At 33.2% G+C, this 19,790-nt stretch overlaps 1 protein-coding gene across 1 annotated transcript in view; it reads right to left on the reverse strand.

Moving 5' to 3' along the window:
* The window catches only part of LRP1B (LDL receptor related protein 1B), a 1,553,318-nt gene that overhangs the window by 103,624 nt on the left and 1,429,904 nt on the right, over nt 1-19,790 (reverse strand). The window contains exons 72-77 of the mRNA XM_084892846.1: nt 14,485-14,607; nt 9,145-9,270; nt 8,282-8,419; nt 6,438-6,572; nt 3,053-3,172; nt 972-1,213 (exon numbers count right to left, since the gene is read on the reverse strand). Of these exons, the coding sequence (XP_084748972.1) occupies nt 972-1,213; nt 3,053-3,172; nt 6,438-6,572; nt 8,282-8,419; nt 9,145-9,270; nt 14,485-14,607 (884 nt within the window). The remainder of the gene's footprint in view (nt 1-971; nt 1,214-3,052; nt 3,173-6,437; nt 6,573-8,281; nt 8,420-9,144; nt 9,271-14,484; nt 14,608-19,790) is intronic.

Genomic DNA, 19,790 nt, shown 5'->3' on the forward strand with positions numbered 1-19,790 from the left:
ATGAATTTTTACTCACGGTTAATCTCACCTGAGTTAGACAGCTAATATTGCTTCGTTTAAAACCAGCTTATTGCTATCTACAATTGATAAAAAAACACATGTCCCAGAATCCTATCAAATGCTATTCATGTAGTTCAAATCTTTATGGTAGGTAGATATCACTGGAAAATGTAGTGAGGATTTCAGATTCTTTTGAACTACAAAGCTTAAATTACATCCTAATACAATAGCACTTGACTTTTTTTGGTTGTATGACAATAGGCCAGACTCAATAAAAATAAGTATTTATCTGTCACTTTTTTCTGCAAGGTTACTTCAAAAAATAAAATACAGAATAAATTGACATGCCCTAAAACAAAAAGAGGGTAGCCTACAACCACAAATCTAAAAAACTATTCCAGTTTATTTTCCTCAGAAGGAATAACCATGATAATCAATGTGTCCATCATATACTAGCAAACAGTATTGCTCTGTTTTAGAGGCACCCTGAAATATAGTTATCAAAAGTCAGGAGAAATGCTTACACTATGGAGTTGATCTCTCGCCCTAGAATACAAGTATATTTTTCATAGTGTTAAAAATGAAATTACTAATACCTGTATGTTTTGACATTTTATTCTCTAACAAAAACAAAGTAATTTTATCTTTTGATTAAAAAAAACCCCTCATGTTCATTATACATTTTAAACACTATAAAATGTTAAATGTTGTAGAAATGTTTATTATTTGTTACTATTCTTATATAACTGTCAAACTCATTGAAACAAAAGTATGATAGAATTAAATTAAAATAAATTTATATGCAGCTATGAGAAAAAATAACTGTCTTACTTCTATATAGAGAAAATATTGGGAGGAATCATTGAATGTATTAATTACCTCCTATAATCAGACACCATCATTGATAGATTAAAATAAAATACAGAGGTGGGAAGGTATGAACCTTCAAATATTCAATGTTATTTACTTACAATCAAGCCACTGTTTGCTTGCCTTTTTTCTCTGTCATGGATCCTTTTGTAGAAAATCCCGCCTGGATTAAACTGAGTACTCCAAATAATCATATCTCTTTGATAATATACATCCATTCCTGTTATCCTTGAATTATGTTCAACATGAGAAATTTGTTGATGATCGCCACTGTAGTTGAATGGATATATAAAACCCAGGATATCAGTGTCATTAGCAATGTAGAGAACTTCATCTTCAGAGCCTGGAGATTATTATAATAAAATACAAAAATAAAGTAAATTTCAACTAATGTAAAAGCAATGATTATACTATTACATTATCTTGAATTGTTATTCTTAAAACAGTTTCTTACCCAATAAAAATCAACTCTACACTGTTTTTTTTTAATCTTCACCACTTATGTTTAAGAGTAATTAATGTAGGTTTTACTAGGGCAAAACTTAACTTCTGAGTACAAATTAGGCAGTTTTAGTAGTTATCCTTTGTATAAAGAGGGATTTCTGTGGGCAATGATGCATTATTCTCTAATGCTTTTTAAATATTCAGATGTTATATTGTATACTCATTAAGCTTTAAACATTTCTGAGCATTTAGTTTATGCACCTGAGTGATTATTACCTTAGACTAAGAAATTATGATTAAGATATGAAGAGTTTTCTTCTTCCAATATTCATGTATTCTAAATATTTTTTATGTTTATTATAAAAGATATCAGTGTTTACTATATTAATGTGTCATCATCTCAATATTACCTAGAATCGTGCTACGTGAAACTTCTAGCCTAAAGTTTCTATACCTACAATACTAGTACTGTACTTTTATGTTTATCCTGAGACAAGTAAAACCCTAAAGTAAATCCTGAAATTAGTAATTAGAATATTAATGACACCATAAAGTAAGATTGAATGGCATACTTAATATCCCTTGAAAAATACAAAAATAATTATACACAAGGCATAGTTCATCTCTATAGGTTTAGTAGCTCTCACTTAGTGAAAGTATATTACATGGCAGACTGTGTTAAGCCCTTCACAGTTTTTCTCCTCTTCTTACAACTATCATGGAAATTAGTTATTAGTATTCCCATTTTACAGGGGAGGAACTGAGGCTCAGAGTTAAATAACTTCCCCAGGCAAAGTACATGTAACTCATAGCTCATCCTTGATCTGTTACATCACATTGTCTTCCTCTTGTAATAACTATCATATTAACATTGTGCAATCATACCCTGCAGCTCCCAATATTTGTTATATTATTTACTCAAAACATATGAGTATTAAAATCCATTCTTAAAAGAGCATCAGATCCATAACTACCATTTCATTAATTAAAATGATATTATTCCCCCATAAGTAAGAGGAAAGGGGGACATATGTAATATTTTCAACAATGAAGATTTTTTTTTTTTTTTAATTTTGTTATTAAGTGTAGGGAATCTGAATTTGAATGCACGGTTTTACTTGAAAACCTTTTAAATTCTTACTCAAAATTCCATTCTCCTTATATTGTTAACATTTAATCTGGTTTTTAAAATATATATTTTTATTGATTTCAGAGAGGAAGGGAGAGGGAGAGAGAGATAGAAATACCAATGATGAGAGAGAATCATTGATTGCCTGCCTCCTGCACGCCCCCTCCTGGAGATCGAGACTGAAGCCAGGCATGTGCCCTTGACAGAATTGAACCTGGGACCCTTCAGTGTGGAGGCCAACACTCTATCTACTGAGCCAAACCAGCTAGGGCTAACCTGTTATTTTTATCCCAATGGTGTATTAATTTTTAAATACACAGAGAGTAGACCATGAAGACAATACTTTCCTATTCTATCACATTTGCTTTTAAGTTTTTACATTTCCTGACAAAATGATTCAAGCACAAAAGTGACTTTAACAGTTAACTGTGTTATTATGTCTACAAGCCATCCAAAATTAAGAAGGATAAACCAACTGGCCAAATTAATCATCATTAAATATAGACATTTAATATTATCAGGCATGATAATACAACATGAACCTTTTTTGCTCCATAAGATACATATAGCAAAATTATGCTAGCTTTGAAATAATGGTTATAATCTTACCTCTTGCTATGCAGGTGCTGTTTCTTTCTTGAAAATTCTGGTTGCATACACATTTATACGATCCTTCCATATTTATACATTTGTGGGAACATGTACCAAAGACCAAACATTCATTAACATCTGTAAAGAAGAGCTCAAAATAGCATCATCGTACCCCAATTTGCACTTCCACTCTTTCTACATTTCTAAATGACTTTTTTTTTTTTACTTATTTCTATTTTGTTGTTATAGTTCTTTCAAAGCCTTATCTGTGACTTGTGTAATTTTCTTAGGCAATGATAGTTTTTCACAATAGTTTCACTATAATAACTTATAATTTGTTGGTACGTTGCTTGTTGGTCCACTTAAAACATTGAAAATATCCATTTTAAACTCCCCTAGTGCTTGCATTTACTCAAACAAACAGATTTCAAAGTTTCCTTTTAAGCCTGTTTCTAATTACCTACCTATATCTTATATACAAGTCATATACTGTGCCTTCGTCCCCTAATGTCCTTTCCCACTTTAATGCAAATAATTTCTACTCATTTCTCAAAATACACCTAATGTGAAGCCTTCCTTCATCTCCATCAACATATAATAGTGACTATCCATCCCAAAGTTTATGTGCTCTGCTGTTTTAATATTTTTCTCTTACAATATTGTTCTCACTATATTTTAGGTATTTTCTTATATATTCATATCCCCTACTTGACTATCAGTCCTTCAGGGCATAATTTATAATTCATTCATTTTACATTGCCAGCATTTTGCACAATGCCTGGAAAAAAGTGAAGATATGGATATATCTCTAATATACCTCTGGTTTAATGTATATGAAATGACTATGTAACAAGAATGGCTATGTGAAACAAACAAACAAACAAACAAAAACTGGGTGCCTAAATAAATAAATAAATAAATATCATAAGTAATAAATCAATCGATCACAGGCAATATTATGTGGCTTAGCACCTATCTTTGATTTTAATGGCTTAAGCAAGGCCAGGATTGACATCAGCTGATTATGGTGAATTACCTACTTTCTCCTTTCCTTCCTCTTTTTTTGCTTTCAATCAGCCTAATTCCTTGGTTTCTTTTATCACATATAGTTGTCCTAATTATGTAATAAATCTGTGATATGAGTCCTCCCCTTGAATTAGAGAACTTAAGGATAATCATAGTGATGTCTATCATTTGTTTAGCACTCAACAGTGTTCCAAAGGTTCATGGTAGTGGCACTTGTAAATGACAGTGCCCATACGTACTCCTGGGTTGCCTGTATTATGATACTTTGTCAGGGGAGAACTTAAACACTAGTATGACAACTCATTCTATGTTTGAAATGCAGGGAAATGAGATAAATAAAATATTATCAGTACTTAATCACTGAAGACTTATTACTATAAATATTTTTCTTTATTTGTTTGGCACCTGTGATTTTAAATAGTAAGTTACTTGACACTATGGTTTCCCTTTTACAGGACATCAAAATATGCGAAAAATGTGCTTGATTTCAGAAAGCCTCAGTTCCCTCACATGGCCCTGTAGTGGCCAGGATTAGCATGTTTCTTCATCTCTACAAAAATCCCTGTTTCATAAGCTTTGGAAGCAGACAGAGGAATCTCACACATGGCCGATACCTGGAATAGTGCTTGCACACAGCCCTTGTTATTCCATTTCTACTGCTATTCTGCTGTCCTTGTTATTTCTCCGGCCAGGGGTGGGGAATGTCTGGCCCATGGATCTCATGTAAGGCCCTTGAAATCATTGGGGCATTGGGGGCGAATTAATTAAATGTTTGACCAAACGTAGAGGGATAGTTTTTAAGTTGATAATTTTATATGCCCCTGGGATGATGTTATAGAATATCCAATGGCCCTTTGCAGGAAAAAGGTTTCCCGTCCTTCCTTTAGATATTCCAACTGAATAGTTTTGCCTTTGACATGAAATAACCATTTCTTAAGCTGTTTTTGGAGCCACATAAAGAAAGAGTACACATTTAAATTATTTTTATTACAAATCAAGGTAATGTCTATCCCCTCCTTCACACCAAGTCAAACCATTTTTCCTTATGTTAAATCTTGATTGAATAAAGATACAAATTTCATTGGGGTTAAATGTTATTTATTTGCACAACAAAAGTTTGAGTGGATCCATAGCAATTTAAAGCAGACTATAACATTGCAAGTTATATTTGCCATGAACTATAACTAAAAATAAGGAAAATTTTCAGAATAGGATTTCTAAATTTGTAAGTATATACAAGAAACACAGCCCAAATAAATATGAACTAATTAATGTTACTTGATATTGAAATCTTGAAGAGATTTTGTGCTTGTCATGCGTGTATAGTATTTCTGTGTTTATGTACAATGATAGGTGGTTTCTAAAAAGCAAGAAATATTCTAGCCTTGAGAAATAATTTGCTTTTTTGTTAAAAGAAAGGAAGAAGTTGCCAGTTTTCAGTGTTCCATGTTGATGGAGAAATAACATGTCATGAAAAATTCAAACAAGTATAGAACTCAAAATTTACATAAATATGACATGGTTACACTTTTTTCCCTTTGGACTGAGTTTAATTATTTCAGTAATTCCATCTTGATTTACATTATTTATCTGCTCCCCACCCCCGTTTTAACCCAAGAATAACAAGGACAGTAGTAAAGGAATCTGGTAGGTGAAAGCATTTTAAGATTTGGATTCATCCTGGATGAGCCAGGGAGATGATTTAGGTTTGGCTCTAATCACAATAATATCAATTTTAATGAAGAAACTTGCAGAAAGTGCATATAGTATTTCATGGCTCTATAGTTAAAGTCCTGATTTAAATTATATTTACATATAACTTACCATGAGATTCTGCCTATCCTACATGCTCAATTTTTAAATGATCTCAAGTAAGCTGACAGAGCTTTATTTAAATCCTGCCTTTGAATTTTAAAAGACACCTCTTGGCAATACAAACTACAGGGTGTTAGGACAAAAGCCCACACTTCTCTAAAAGTGAATTGCCTGTTGCATTACCGAAAGTGCCAGGACGGAAAAGAAGTGGGTTATCATAAGCATGCTCTTTCATGAAGTGCCTCTAATTCCGCAATGGTTCCTGAACCAGCAATTCCGTTGCTTGCATTTCAAAACAGAACTGTAACACCACTAATGAAATTCCTGCAGGTCTGAATCAGCTACAGACAGGGCTCTGTAGCCTCAGAAATGATTAGCTGAGCAGGAAAAACAAACAGGCTCTTGACCCCAGGGACTTTCACTCTCTAAGTAAACTGGTAACCCACAGATACACACCGTTTTGATGAAAATCAATCCCCCTGTCATCTTCCAATTTAGCAGCGTTGGGAGTCTTTTATAACCTAAAGATTTAAGAGCCAGCTGTTGAGGAAATGTACTATACCTTCACACTGTCTGTTTTTCATGTTTCTCTGAAACCCAGGCTTGCAGCGACAGAAAACAGATGTTTTTAGTTGATTACAATATGCATCATCTCCACAAGGATTCACATTATCTTCACAGGTATATTCAGTGGGAGCTGGGATTAAAAAAATATGATCTACGTTAATAAAGCTCTAATTCCTGAAGTAGGAGTTCACTTTTGTTCTTAATTTAAAATTATATGTATTTTTCCCTAGATGACTCTTTTTGAGTTAATAAAATCATGGTCTTCTCTCCATATGAGCCCTCTTCTCTTTTAAAGGTAAAGAAGAAGATAAAAACTGAACTCATTTACATTGAATGCAGTTTAGACCAAACTGTTATCAAGTTAAACTATTTTCTAAAAGGAAGTCAATAATCAAAGGTTCTCTTAGATTCAACAGTCTGTTCCATGCTTCCATGTCTTGGGGTTGGGGTGAGTGGGAAAAGATTAATCAAAAAATGTATATGCATAACCTATGGACACAGACGATAGTGTGGTGAATACCTGGGTGGGGGCAGGTTGGGGCTAGAAGGGGTCAATGGGGGAATAAAGGGCACATCTGTAATATCTTCAACAATAAAAATAAAATTAAAAAAATAAATGACTCTAATGACAAGCTCTCTGTACAGTATTATGATGTATGAGTTTGGCATATTCTCTAATTACTAAACATTTCCTAAAATTTACCTAGAGTTGTAGCCATTTATTTTTAAACTAAACTCAGTGTTCAGGGACATAATCATATCTACATGCTACTTGAGTAGGTAGGCACAACCAGCAGTTCTTAAACTTTTACAGGGACACATATGAGGATTGAGTGTGTAACATGTTCCAGTGATCCTGGGCTGCAATATAGGTTAGGAAGGACTTTGAGATATATGTATTTCCAAAGATACTTGTTATATTTCACTGCTTTGTCTCCCATCTAGGAAAACATTTTTGAATGCAATTAAATAAAGACAAAATGTTACAGGGATAATATTAAGTTATCTCTATGTTGCCTAAACAACTCAAATTATTGAGAAATATGAGAACTTCATTATCAAAATTGTATGCATTATTAATCCCCACTAACTATTGAATAGTTTATAATTAATTAAATTACACAAGTGGAATTATATTATGAATGAGCTATGTGGCCATATCCTGATGTGCATTACTTCATCAACCAGTGAGGAACAACTTAGATGCATAAATAAGAAAATAATAAAAGACTCAAAAGTAGGACATATTTAGTGGCTTTTATGAGTGACCTTAATTTATGGTCTTAAATTCAATCATTTTCTTATTAAAAATCAAATGTCAAACATTATCTAAATACAAAATGCTTAGTAGTCAAGGTCTAAGAACTCAATTACCATAGTACTCTAACTGAATAAAATAATGATGGTCTCTTTAAGAAAATTTGGAAATAGGTTAAAATTTTAAAACATTGAAAAACGATTAAGACCATTATCATCAGTTAGGAAATATCAATGCTTAGAAAATTCAAAAAAGTTTTAACATTACATTTTATAAACTAAAATATTAAGTGATATAGATTTTTTTTTGCTGAACGTCAAAGTCTGTGTTTGGATATTGAGCCCTCAGCTTCAGCTCCAACAAAGTCACTCGTAGCAAAAATCAGCCTTTCCCACCTCACACTTTCAGATATTAACTTATAAGTGATGTTCATATCTGCTTTGGTTAAAGCTTAACAAATGTTATAACTTAAGCACATTTTTAAAGGCAATATTTTTCTCAGAATAGTAAAATAAATTTGCTCATAATAAAGCCAAAATTGAACTTGTGTGTCACTGCACCTGAACAGAAAAGAAACTCACACATTCTGCAGCCTTGTTCATCGGAACCATCTCCACAGTCATCCAGCCGGTCACACTGGAGGTCCATGGGTATGCACTTTTTATTACTGCAGGCAAACTCGTCCTTTTTACAAGGTCTTGCTTTATATGTAAGCTTACCTACAGTCATTAAAAATAATTGGTATTTCATCAAATCAAAACAAATTTATTGAGAAGATAGCAATTCTAATATTTTCCTAAATACTATAAAAACACAGGGGTCCACAATCCTTTATTTGAAGCTCTTGGGGCCAAATTTTAAATTTCTGAAATGTTGTTGATTTTTATAACATAACAGTGTATTTACCTTACAGTAAATACCACCATATTTCCACAGGAAAATGTGTGAATATAATCCTGAGAGGGATTTTTTTAAGTACTATAAACTACCACAGACCAAAAAAGTCAGTATTTGTCACCAATTTTGCCACATACTTCAGTAAAACTTTTGATTTAAGAGTCTTTAATTTCAGAGTTGTGAGAAAGGGATTGGGGTGCACATCAATGCAATCAATGCAAGCCCAATCCCACCCAAGGAGGTCTTTTATGGAACATTTTAAAACCACTGTGTTATTTCTCTTACACAGTATTTTCCTTAATAAAGTACCCATCAGAAGATTTAGGGACTAGTGGAGATTCTGGATTAAGTTGCACAGCGCTACTATGCAAAGAAAATGTTACTGGATTATTTTCATATTCTGTCAGATAAACAAGTGTCTAAAAATCTACCCTCAGACATACACATGAAACCTTTTTCCTTTTTTTTTTTTTAAATTGAGCTTTAAAATCATTTTATTATTTTATAGTTGTCACTTCATGAATTATTTCACACTAAATGGATTTACCGCCACAGTGATCTTCATCTGAGTTGTCCCCACAGTCATCAATCCCATTGCACATTTGTTCGGGCTGCAGGCATATTCTGTTATTTCTGCATCTGTGAGGTCTTGTGGGTGGGCAAAGAAATTTGACTGAAAACAAAACAGAAACAAACAAAGCAGCTCCATTGGATACACTGACTTTTGAAGAACTATTCATCTTTTGTCTTTCTTTTAGGTTCTTCTTTCTTTTCAAATCCATAATCTAGCTTCTCTGAATATCATTTGTTATGGAAATTGCCTACTTGTAGATACTAGGAAAAATGTGTGATAATAGAAGCTTGTGATCCTAGTTATTTATATTAACTACAGAAAAGAGAGCACAGCTGAAATGTTGAATGAAATAAGAAAAAGAGACAAATTTCTTGGTCTCATTTCCAGATGCAGTATCTTAGCCGCCTTCACTTGGTGTACCAAATTAATTTAAGCCTTCGGTTTATACAACATGCCAGGACACTTAGCTATCTGAAAGAGCAATTTCACAGCAAATGGAGCTTCAGCAAGCATATGTAACAAACCCAAAACTGAAAGTAGGGCATTCAGTTTAAAGAAAAAATATCAATAATACTCTAGCTGGGTTTCTTACTCTATGTCAAAAAAATGTGTAGTTATGTATTTGAGGCACATAACATGATCTTAATTTATTCATCCTTTTAAAACATGTTTTTTAATTGATTTTAGAGAGAAATAGAGAGAGAAATACTGATCAGCTGCCTCCCACATCCCCCAACACAAACAAACAAACAAACAAAACACACACACACACACACACACAAAAAAAAAAACAAAAAACAGGGATTAAACCTGAAACAAAGGCATGTGCCCTGACTGAGAATCAAACTGCTTTCCCTTCTGTGCATCAACTGAGCCATAATGACCAGGATAGGCAGTTTATTATTATTATTATTTATTTATTTTTTTTTTGGTGTGTGTGTGTGTGTGTGTGTGTGTGTGTGTGTGTGTGAGAGAGAGAGAGAGAGAGAGAGAGAGAGAGAGAGAGAGAGAGAGAGGGAGAGAGAGGGAGAGAGAGGGAGAGAGAGATAGAAAGAGAAACTTAAAGAGATGGTAATGGAAGCCAGGGAATTCTATTGTCCTTTCTATCACTATCTCTTCAAAAGACTTCCACCCATGAACTAGGAAACATTTATAATGACTCTTCATCCTCATAAAATATTACAGGGTTCTCTCTTTGGTCCCCTCATGTTCTCACTCTTAAATTCTCTGCTTAGATATTTTCATTGACTCTATACCCTCAAGACTTGCAACTTGATATCCAATCATAGCATTTCACAATTAATTACAGAACATTCCCACAGGAATTTTAAATTCAACAAGTTCAATTCCTTCTCTTCTTTCCTCAACTCCCTTCTCCCCAAACATAAGTTTTATCTTATTTCCATAGTTCTGTTAGTGGCCTACCATAGCCATTTTCTGGAATTATTCTAAATCTATTCCTCTCATTGACCTTCATCTGTCCCCAAACTTGTCCTCTTCTTTTCATGCATACCAATTATAATCACAATGGTGCAATTCTTTATTATCTCTGACAGGACTGTAGTAGAACCCTAAACGTCTCAGTTTTACTGCCCAACTCAAGATTTTCCAAAAGCCACCACAACAATCCACCTACCACATTCACCTAATTATTTCTTCTAGACTTACCTATCACTTTCAGAATAAAATTTGAGAAAAATTGCATGGTATAATAGACTTATCTTTGCCTTATCCATGCAACTCTTACAGGCTTATCTTTTATCCCTCTTAATCTTTGAGAGTGGAAACCCTAATCAGAGTTCACCAGAGGTTCAAGGCCAAGTTGCCAAAAACAGGAGCAAAAGCAAGAAAATAGCAATCTTACTGCATGCACTGAGCAGGTGTACTTTTCTATAACCCAAATATTGATGTGACTGTTTGGTAAGAAGCCTCTTTTGTCTGGATTAGTATAAGGATGTGTTATTGACCGGCCGATGCATGGCTACATCGTTGGGCTGTTTTGTTAGTCAGGGCTCCTGTTGGCTGCCGCTGCTGCTTTGTAAAGCTAATCTGAAGAACTGTTATATCTGATGGCTCCTTGTTAGCGATGGCTACTTGGTCTATAATAAATTCTCTTCTATGTTCCTACTTTTCATGTATCCTCCATCTCGTACCCGGTGTCCATGAAGGTCCAGTTCCTGCCAGAGGACCCGTGCACCCCACAGTTGGCATAGTCAAGCAGGATCAAGGAGTAAGTACTCTGACATGTAGCAGTGCTACTTTATCAGGTCCTTGACTATGCTCTCTCCTCCTTGCTGACTTACTGCTTTAACTAAAATCTGCTTGTTACTCCAAGCATAGTTCCTCCCTATAGGTATTTTAGGAATGTCTCTTAAATTGCTCAGACCTCATGTTATTTCATGTTTGAAGATATCCTAGTTTCCTACTACAGCTTCCAGAATTTTATTACCATATTTTCACGATCTATTTTAAAAATAAACTAAAAACAAAAACTGCTATTTTGGGGGTCAAGCATTTGATTATACCTCTTTCTTATTGGTATTTCCTCATCAACTTCACAAACATCACTTTTTTTTTTAATTCACTGAAGATTGTAATACTTACCTTTCATCTAAATTAATTCCACATCCTAGATGATTTCAACATGCAAATAAGCAAACCATCCAATGAGTGGGCCTCTTAGCTCTTTAAGATTCTCAAACTAAATTTCCTTTTACTTAATCTATTTAGGCCATCCATTCTTCTAAGAAGGCTGTAGACATTGAAAGATTTCAACAAACTTTTAAGAAAATCAGCCAATAGAAGTTTCTGCTGCTTGCAGATAGGAGCACCATTATACTAGGGCATAGTTGAACTTGCTATTTTCTCCAAGTACTTCGTTTACAAAACCACTAATATGAATGCTCCAATTTCTGATTGTAATCTGGTACTTTTCCAACTTTTAAATTCAAGCAGTTTCATTGACACTTTTTCAGCCTTAGTTGAAATCTCAGCCTTTACCCCATTGATACATCTACCTTTTCCATATTTTCCAATGCCTTTTTTATATTCATTTTCATGTCTGATGACATTACCTTCCATGTTTCGTCTCTTAATATTCTCTTCGGGTAAATATTTACTGATAACTTATTATATGTTGGACACTGTTCCAAGCACTCACTTAGAAACTAGGGAACTTTTTGTTCAAATAATCTGAATTTTTCTGGCCCTTTTCTCTTTTTAATCTTAGTTATCTAAAAATCCCACAAACTTAGATGAGTAACCCATCTGCTAGCCCATGGTTTGCATCTGGGAAGTTCAGGAATGTTGCAGATGATCATATCACAAGGCTAACTGATACAAGAGATATGAATATGTATCAATGGCAGATGGGCCCGGAATACTACTTGAAATCCTATACATATATCTAGCCATGTCACTCTTTTTCACTTTGTTATAATGATTCAAATTTGCATTTCTTTCCAACTTCCCTACAGCACCAATCTTCCACATTCTATATATGAATATGCTTCTGATGGCACTCACAAAAAAAGTAAAAATTAAGGGATGGGAAATCTGTTATTGTATAATTAAATGATTGCACATCTACACAAAGTCAATCAATTTATTCAACTCATTTAAAAAAATCTTAATAATAGAGGAGTCTCTGGTCCTATCTAAAACTATTTTTCCCCACCTTTTCTGCACCTCATTTCCCCCTGACTCTTCAGAAACCATTCCTTCTTTCTAGAGATAGAATTTTTCTTTAGGCAGAGTTCATCCTATTCTCCCTACCTTGCTGTACCTTTTACTTAGTTCTACCATTGCCTAAAATATAATGTATGGAAAACATTATTTATGCAAAAAAAAAAAATCTCCTAGTAAAAAGGACCATGTGCTATGTTTTTAAATCCCGATTTTTTTTTAGCACTCTCCAGCACATAAGAATTTGACTCCATATTGGTACCAATGACTGAGGGAATTAAAAAAATTAGCCAGAGTTTACAAGTTTTTCAGCAGCTGTGTGGCATGTCACTGAGAACCATCCCCTGGCCAGGGAAGTGGTTGTCCCTTCCACTCCCATAATTAATTAGTTACCAAACATTTCCTTTCACCCACTAGTTTTATGCTGATGTGAAATAGATAATAGAAGGGGGAAAAAAAGCATAAAAGGTTCTGACTTGGTTTTGGTAGATAAACTCATTTCTTCATGTATTATAATTCAGAAACAATGTAATTCTCACTGAATCTATAGAGTTGACTCTGTAAGGTTATGTAAAAAGTTGAAATGGAAATTTAGCTGTATCTCTCCTCAGTTATAGCTACAAAGAACACTCTCCAAGCTTTAAATCTTTTAACAAATAATGTTGCCTACTTATTTTGGATTTTTTAATTTATTTAACTGTAACAGTTGTCAATGTCATTATTTATTTAAAAGAATACTGTCTTACTTGACACACTAAATAGAACAAAGAATTTAAGCACATACACCTGTGCTATGAATTCTTTAACTTGGTAAATGTGCAATTAAGCTATATCTGAATTAGTACTTTCTCTAAATTGAAAATGAAATTACCTTTCTTTCTGAGATTAGATACAAAGAATGAAAAGAGGGACTAAAATGTTCACCAAATATAATAAAACCTTCATGTTAAAGATCTAAAATTGTACATTTGTAGTTTTACGTTGCATAAGCACTCTTCTGACAAATATCAGTAGAAATTAACTTGAATTTGGAGAATCATTAAAGTTATTTAATATTTTTAGATTTAAATATTAAATAGTTCCTATTTCACTTATCTGTATAACATGTGTATTATATGTCTAAAAAGAGATGTCTTTATATAGATTTATCCATATAGATATAAATATAAAAATATACTAGACATAGCTCTCCTGTCTTTCAATAACTTCAGCCTCAGTAGTGGGGGCTATGTAAAACTACATAATTTTATTATTCACATTTCCATGTACTTATCTGCCAAAAAAATTGTTTTTGATTAAAGTACCAATTTGATATGATGCCAAAGTCCTTATATGAACCGTACTCAATTCCAAAGGTCAACTACTCTAAATCCTCTCGGACAGACCATATCTATCTCGTGAACAGTGTTGACATGTGAAGGTTCAGATTTAAGAGGGCTCTCCATAAAGTCATAAACTTTGAACAGGGTAATCTCTTGTTACTTGAACAAAAGCTGTATCTGTGGTTACACTTTATCTACCTAACCCCAGGGCAGCAGGATTTGTGGGTCCCTTCACCACTTCACTGATTCATGCCGGTGCATTAGATCGGGAGATGAGAGAGCGATCTAGAGCCGCAAAATGCCTCACCACACATGTCTGGGGCTTCGTCAGAGTTGTCTCCGCAGTCGTCCTCTCCATCACACACCCAGAAATGGAGTTTGCAAAGGGAATTATTGCAAAGGAACTCATCTTCTCTACATATATTTCCTCCTTTATTAAAAAAACAACAACACACAAGTATAAAGATATAGCATAATTAAAGCCAGTCAGCATAACATGTATTCTGTAATTCTTTGCACAGATTCTAGTTTCTCAGTTCTTTATTTTTTTTTTCTATCTAATATGAAGTGTCCAAACTATTTTGTAAAAAGGTATTCAAGCCTAACCAATGGACATAGACAAAAGGGGGGTGAGGGCATGAGTGGGGGTTGGGGGAGGAGGGGCAATGGGGCAGTAAGGACCCATGTGTAATACCTTAATCAATAAAGGAAAACATTATAAAAAAGGATTAAAAGAAAAAAGGTATTCATGGTTTACTTTTCAAAACAATCTGATATTACCCTTATGTATGTCGTAATTTCTTTAAAAATACTAATATCTGGTCATAGACGATTTTCTCAAATCTAAATAATATTCTTTTTTATATATTTTATGTTATTGAGCATAAGAAAGCAGTTTTTTAAATGATATTAACTTTCATTATTAAAAACTGTATTGATCTGGAAGGAAAAGACATAGAAAAGGAGATAATTTATCTGTATCTAGAAACTGACAAACTGAATCACTGAAAACAGATTAACCAGTAAAAAGGTTGTGTTGTCATAGAAAAATAGTTTTATATAGAAATAAAAAAATATTGGCAATGTGTTGAAATATCAGCATTATCCTTATGATAATTATGCAATAAAGTACTCTTTAATTTTTAAAATGTTTTCCTTTTTTGCAATTAAATAGAAAGCATTGACACTATAAGGGTATCCTAACTCAAAATTAAGTACATTTGCCACATGCAAAGGACCAGAAGAATAAATTTTGATTATATGTCTATGTATGTAGTAATAACTAGCAGAAATCACAATGGTTGGGGAGTTGGGAACTTCCATTGTTTTGCTTTGGACAAGTCCGTTAATCTCTCTCAAAGTCAATGTCTTCATATGTTACAAAAGAGATATGGTTAAAGTAATTTATAAGTTCATATTTGCAAGTTATGCATGGGGAGACAACACAAAGAGACTTAATGAGAATTTAGAATTAAGATTAATAAGATTTTTTCTCAGAGAAATAGTTTACCTATTAAACCTCATACATAAGAAACATAGCTTATAAACTGTCTAGATTTGGTGACTGAAGGTATTAACATATTTTTAAAAGGATATACTCATTTAGACATGGGGCTGGGGAATAATAGTGATCATCCTTGCAAGCCAACTTGTGGATGCTCTTTGGAGTGAATAATGAGCCTAGGCTTGTGAAGGTCAAATAGCTCTTTTTCTGAGTTTTGACTTGAACACAGATCTTTAAAAATTCACTTCCAGTAGCAAAGATTTAATTTAGGAAATTACAGAGTCAGATTTGAATTTTTAGAATGATAATTCTAGCTACAGTGTGGAGAACTTGGAAACCAAGATAGCAAGGGATAAAAATTCTAGCTATGGTGTGGAGAACTTGGAAACCAACATAGGGAGGGATAAAGCCAAGACTGGAAGAAAAAAAAAATGAAGAGAGGTTGCAGCAACCCAGAAAATAACTGATGGTAAGTTGACTTAGAGTAGATACATTTGAGAGGGTAATAGATATTATGAGTTCGTTGAGAATCCCGAAAGTATGAAAATTGTAATATTTATAGCAAAATGAAAAGAATATCCGTAGACTGGAGGGGAGACAAGTCTTCCATTTTAATAGAAGGGAGAAGGGATGGCTGGTTATAGCTATGGGTGGCTTTGTTAATTTGCTGGTCAGATGTTTAAAGAAGCTTAAAATTTATCATTGCTGTGAAGTAGAAGGTGAGAAAGTCAACTTATTAAAAATCTGACATGCATAATGGTAGAGAGAAATGATTAAAGAAATATAGATGCATATTTTAGAATCTAAGTTGAAATTGAGAACAAGAATCTATAGTGATATGAATCAGAACAGTTTTAAGATTTTCTGGGGGAAAATCTCAACAGAACTGTACAGCTTACATTGGCATTTCTAAGGACTAACAAATTCCACTAACAAACTAAGATACAGATGAAGGCAGGTCCTGGCCGAGGACACCAAGGTGAATACTCCCATGTGAAACCTCTGAGAGGATAGTGTCTGGCATTGGGATGCTCCTTTCTTTCAACTCTTCAATTTTTAACTCTAAAATGCCCTAACTCTAAGAATAATGTAAATTACAAAAACCCATGCAATAAATTACCATTTACAAATTCTGTCTGACAACAATAAAAAAGGTAAATTGTACAGTCTTCAGTTCTAAAAAAAATTTTAAGATGAGTGTTGGCTTAATTCAATGCCAAAATTCATAGAATATAAAAAGGGTTATATTCTTTCATAATAAGATTCTAATAATTAAATCTCATTGCATGTTCCAATGTAGAGTGAATTAAATTTTAAAAAAAAACTTGTGAACTAGATATCCTCTAATTTATTTTAGAAAAACTCTATTTGTAGCACATCAGTATTGCTGAAAGGAAAAAAAATGAGTTCACTAAAGTATAATATTAGATAACATAATTTTTCCCAGGAGAGTGTTGGATGTGCCACTCTTTTATTAAAAAGAAGAGGCATAAAAATGAAATCATAATTGTAACAGAAAGGCAAAAGTTTTGTGATAACTCACTAAAGACTTCCTATTGTACCATAAAAATTTGCATTTCAAAAAATGCACCACGGTGACTACCATGGCATCCTAAAAGCTTATATAACTTAAAAGCTTATTTTGAACTAGCATGAAGCACTCAGAAACAACAACAACAAAAGTATATTTTAAAAGAGATGATCTGAATTAAAATATCAGTTTCCTAGTCATGTTCTTGATCAGCTCAACAGGAGGTTATTAGAAAATAGAAAGTATGTATTAATTAACAACTTATGTCTAAATATATATAAAGGGGCCCTTGGCAGGTTCATAAAAATCTGGACAAGGGTGTCACTACAGAAAGTAAGCATCTAGAACTCTCATCTCAATTTGGGTTGACAAAACTTTAATAGACAATACTATTTTGTAATTTATATAATTAGCTTGCATATTTTAAGGTGATGATTACTAAAGAGAATAACTCTCTTTTATAACAATCTTTTCCACTGAAATTGCTACAAGGCATAAAGTTTGGGAGCTCAGGGCAAAGCAAATACCACATTTCCTTGAGGCAACATGTTTACCTTTTAAAATATAAATGTTGTTTCTAAATCCATAGCATTGCGGGTTTGTTTTCCTAAAGTAAACCAATAAAACTAATTCACTTAGAAGATTATTCCATACTTATCCAGCCCCCAATACTTAGCCCCTGTCAGCTCATAGGATAGAATTGAGATGAATGAAAGCTGAATATAGCAGCAGAGGAGTGAATTCTGGAATTCTGTTTCCTTAATGCCTTGATATACATTTATCCAAACCTAAACCACTTCCTAGAAATAAATTAAATACTAGAAATCTGAACTTGTTCACACCTTAAGGGACATCCATACAGGTTCAAATGCTTTATCCACCAAGATACTTCATTGAAATTTAATTATGTAGCATAACGGGGGGAAAAACAACTCAAAGAAAAGTTAACAGATTTCATGAAATTCAATATTTAAATAATATATTAATCTTGATAAGATTGCTCTCTTCACTCTTGTACCCCCCTCATTCACTCTCCAGATTATCCTAGAGTTCTTGGGGACATTTTCCTGTGGTTGGGTTTGATATCATGGGGGGGGGGGGGGCAGGGGATGAGCACAGAAAGTTTCATGGAGATAAGAAATGAAACTAGATTCCCATTTTGGTAAATTATCTGCAATATTATACAGTACAAAATTATCAGTCTCTCCTTTTTATATTTTTAAAAAATAAGATTCCTTAAGAGCCGTGGAAAACTTAATATTAAAACCAGGTTCTAGTATAGATTTTCAATTTCTTCTGGTTGCTAAACTGGCCCTCACCTCTATGACTTTGTACATAATAATATCATGACTTGAAATGTATTTCCTCATTCTGTTTGCATAAGCAATTATTGACATCAAGAAACTTACATTTCAACAATGGATGCATTCAAATGATACAGAAATAATTATATTAGAAGGAAGAATGAATTAATAAGAATGCGATCAAAGAGTGGCTGGGGAAATTCCAAAAACAGACTATAATTGGGTTGAAGACAGTGGTAATTGAGATAGACTTAAAAGGACAGATATAATTTTTATTGGCAGTTATTAAGATAGTGAAAATAGCAGAAGAACCAGGGAAAACGCTGAAAAGAATGTGGATGTTTAGAATATTTTCCATTTGGAAATATTGACTATTTCAAGTTTGGCTAGGATATATTATAAATAAATAGAAATAATAGGATATAAGATGAGAGAGATAAAATGAGATCCTTATTATGGAAATCTGACTGCCAGTGAGTTATTTGTATGGAACCAGAAAGGAAGAAGACCAAGTCAAGCCTGACATGATGTGAGTTACATGTGAAGATGATGAACCTGGTAGCACTAAGTAGGGTGTATTGGAGACCAGTTAGGTAATATTGCATGTGTCCAGGCAAGAAGCAATGGGAGAAAGAAACACACTGTTATGAAATAGAAGAAAGATGAATAACTTAATTTTTCTCTAAAGTCTTCACATAAAAGACTACATAAGGGTGACCAGTTACTGAAAGGGAATGAGAAATTAAAGTAGAAGCATTTCCAATGAGAGCTAGGCTTTCATCTGCTGAATATAATTCTTGATCAGGTTCTAGGATGGAGATATGAGCAAATCATAAAGGTTTGAATTAATATTATAGAAAGTAGAATTGTTTTCTCAAATGGATAGATATTTATAGAAGTAAATGATTAGGTATATTTATACTCTACAAATCCTGAGTGACTGTTTTAATGCCTTATATCCTATATCAATATCTGATATTATCTGTTAATTATGTTCCAAATATTCTGAAAAATAAAGTCCATTGAGAGACTTCTGTGAGCAGGCAAAAGAAGACATCATTTAGTAACATATTTAACATTACAAAAATAATAAGATTTATGTAACTTATGGTCCTTATAAACTTCACCACATACCTTTTTTCTTTTCATTTCATTAATTCTAAAGTAGTAATAATCACTGATTTTATTGTGGTGACTTACAACTAAAAGCTGTGATCTGTCAGGAAATATCTTCACATAGCTAGAAAATAATATACTACAAAATTCAAAGTTGT

This window comes from Pipistrellus hanaki (assembly GCF_964339955.1).
Source record: "Pipistrellus hanaki genome assembly, chromosome: 8".
Lineage (NCBI taxonomy): Eukaryota > Metazoa > Chordata > Mammalia > Chiroptera > Vespertilionidae > Pipistrellus > Pipistrellus hanaki.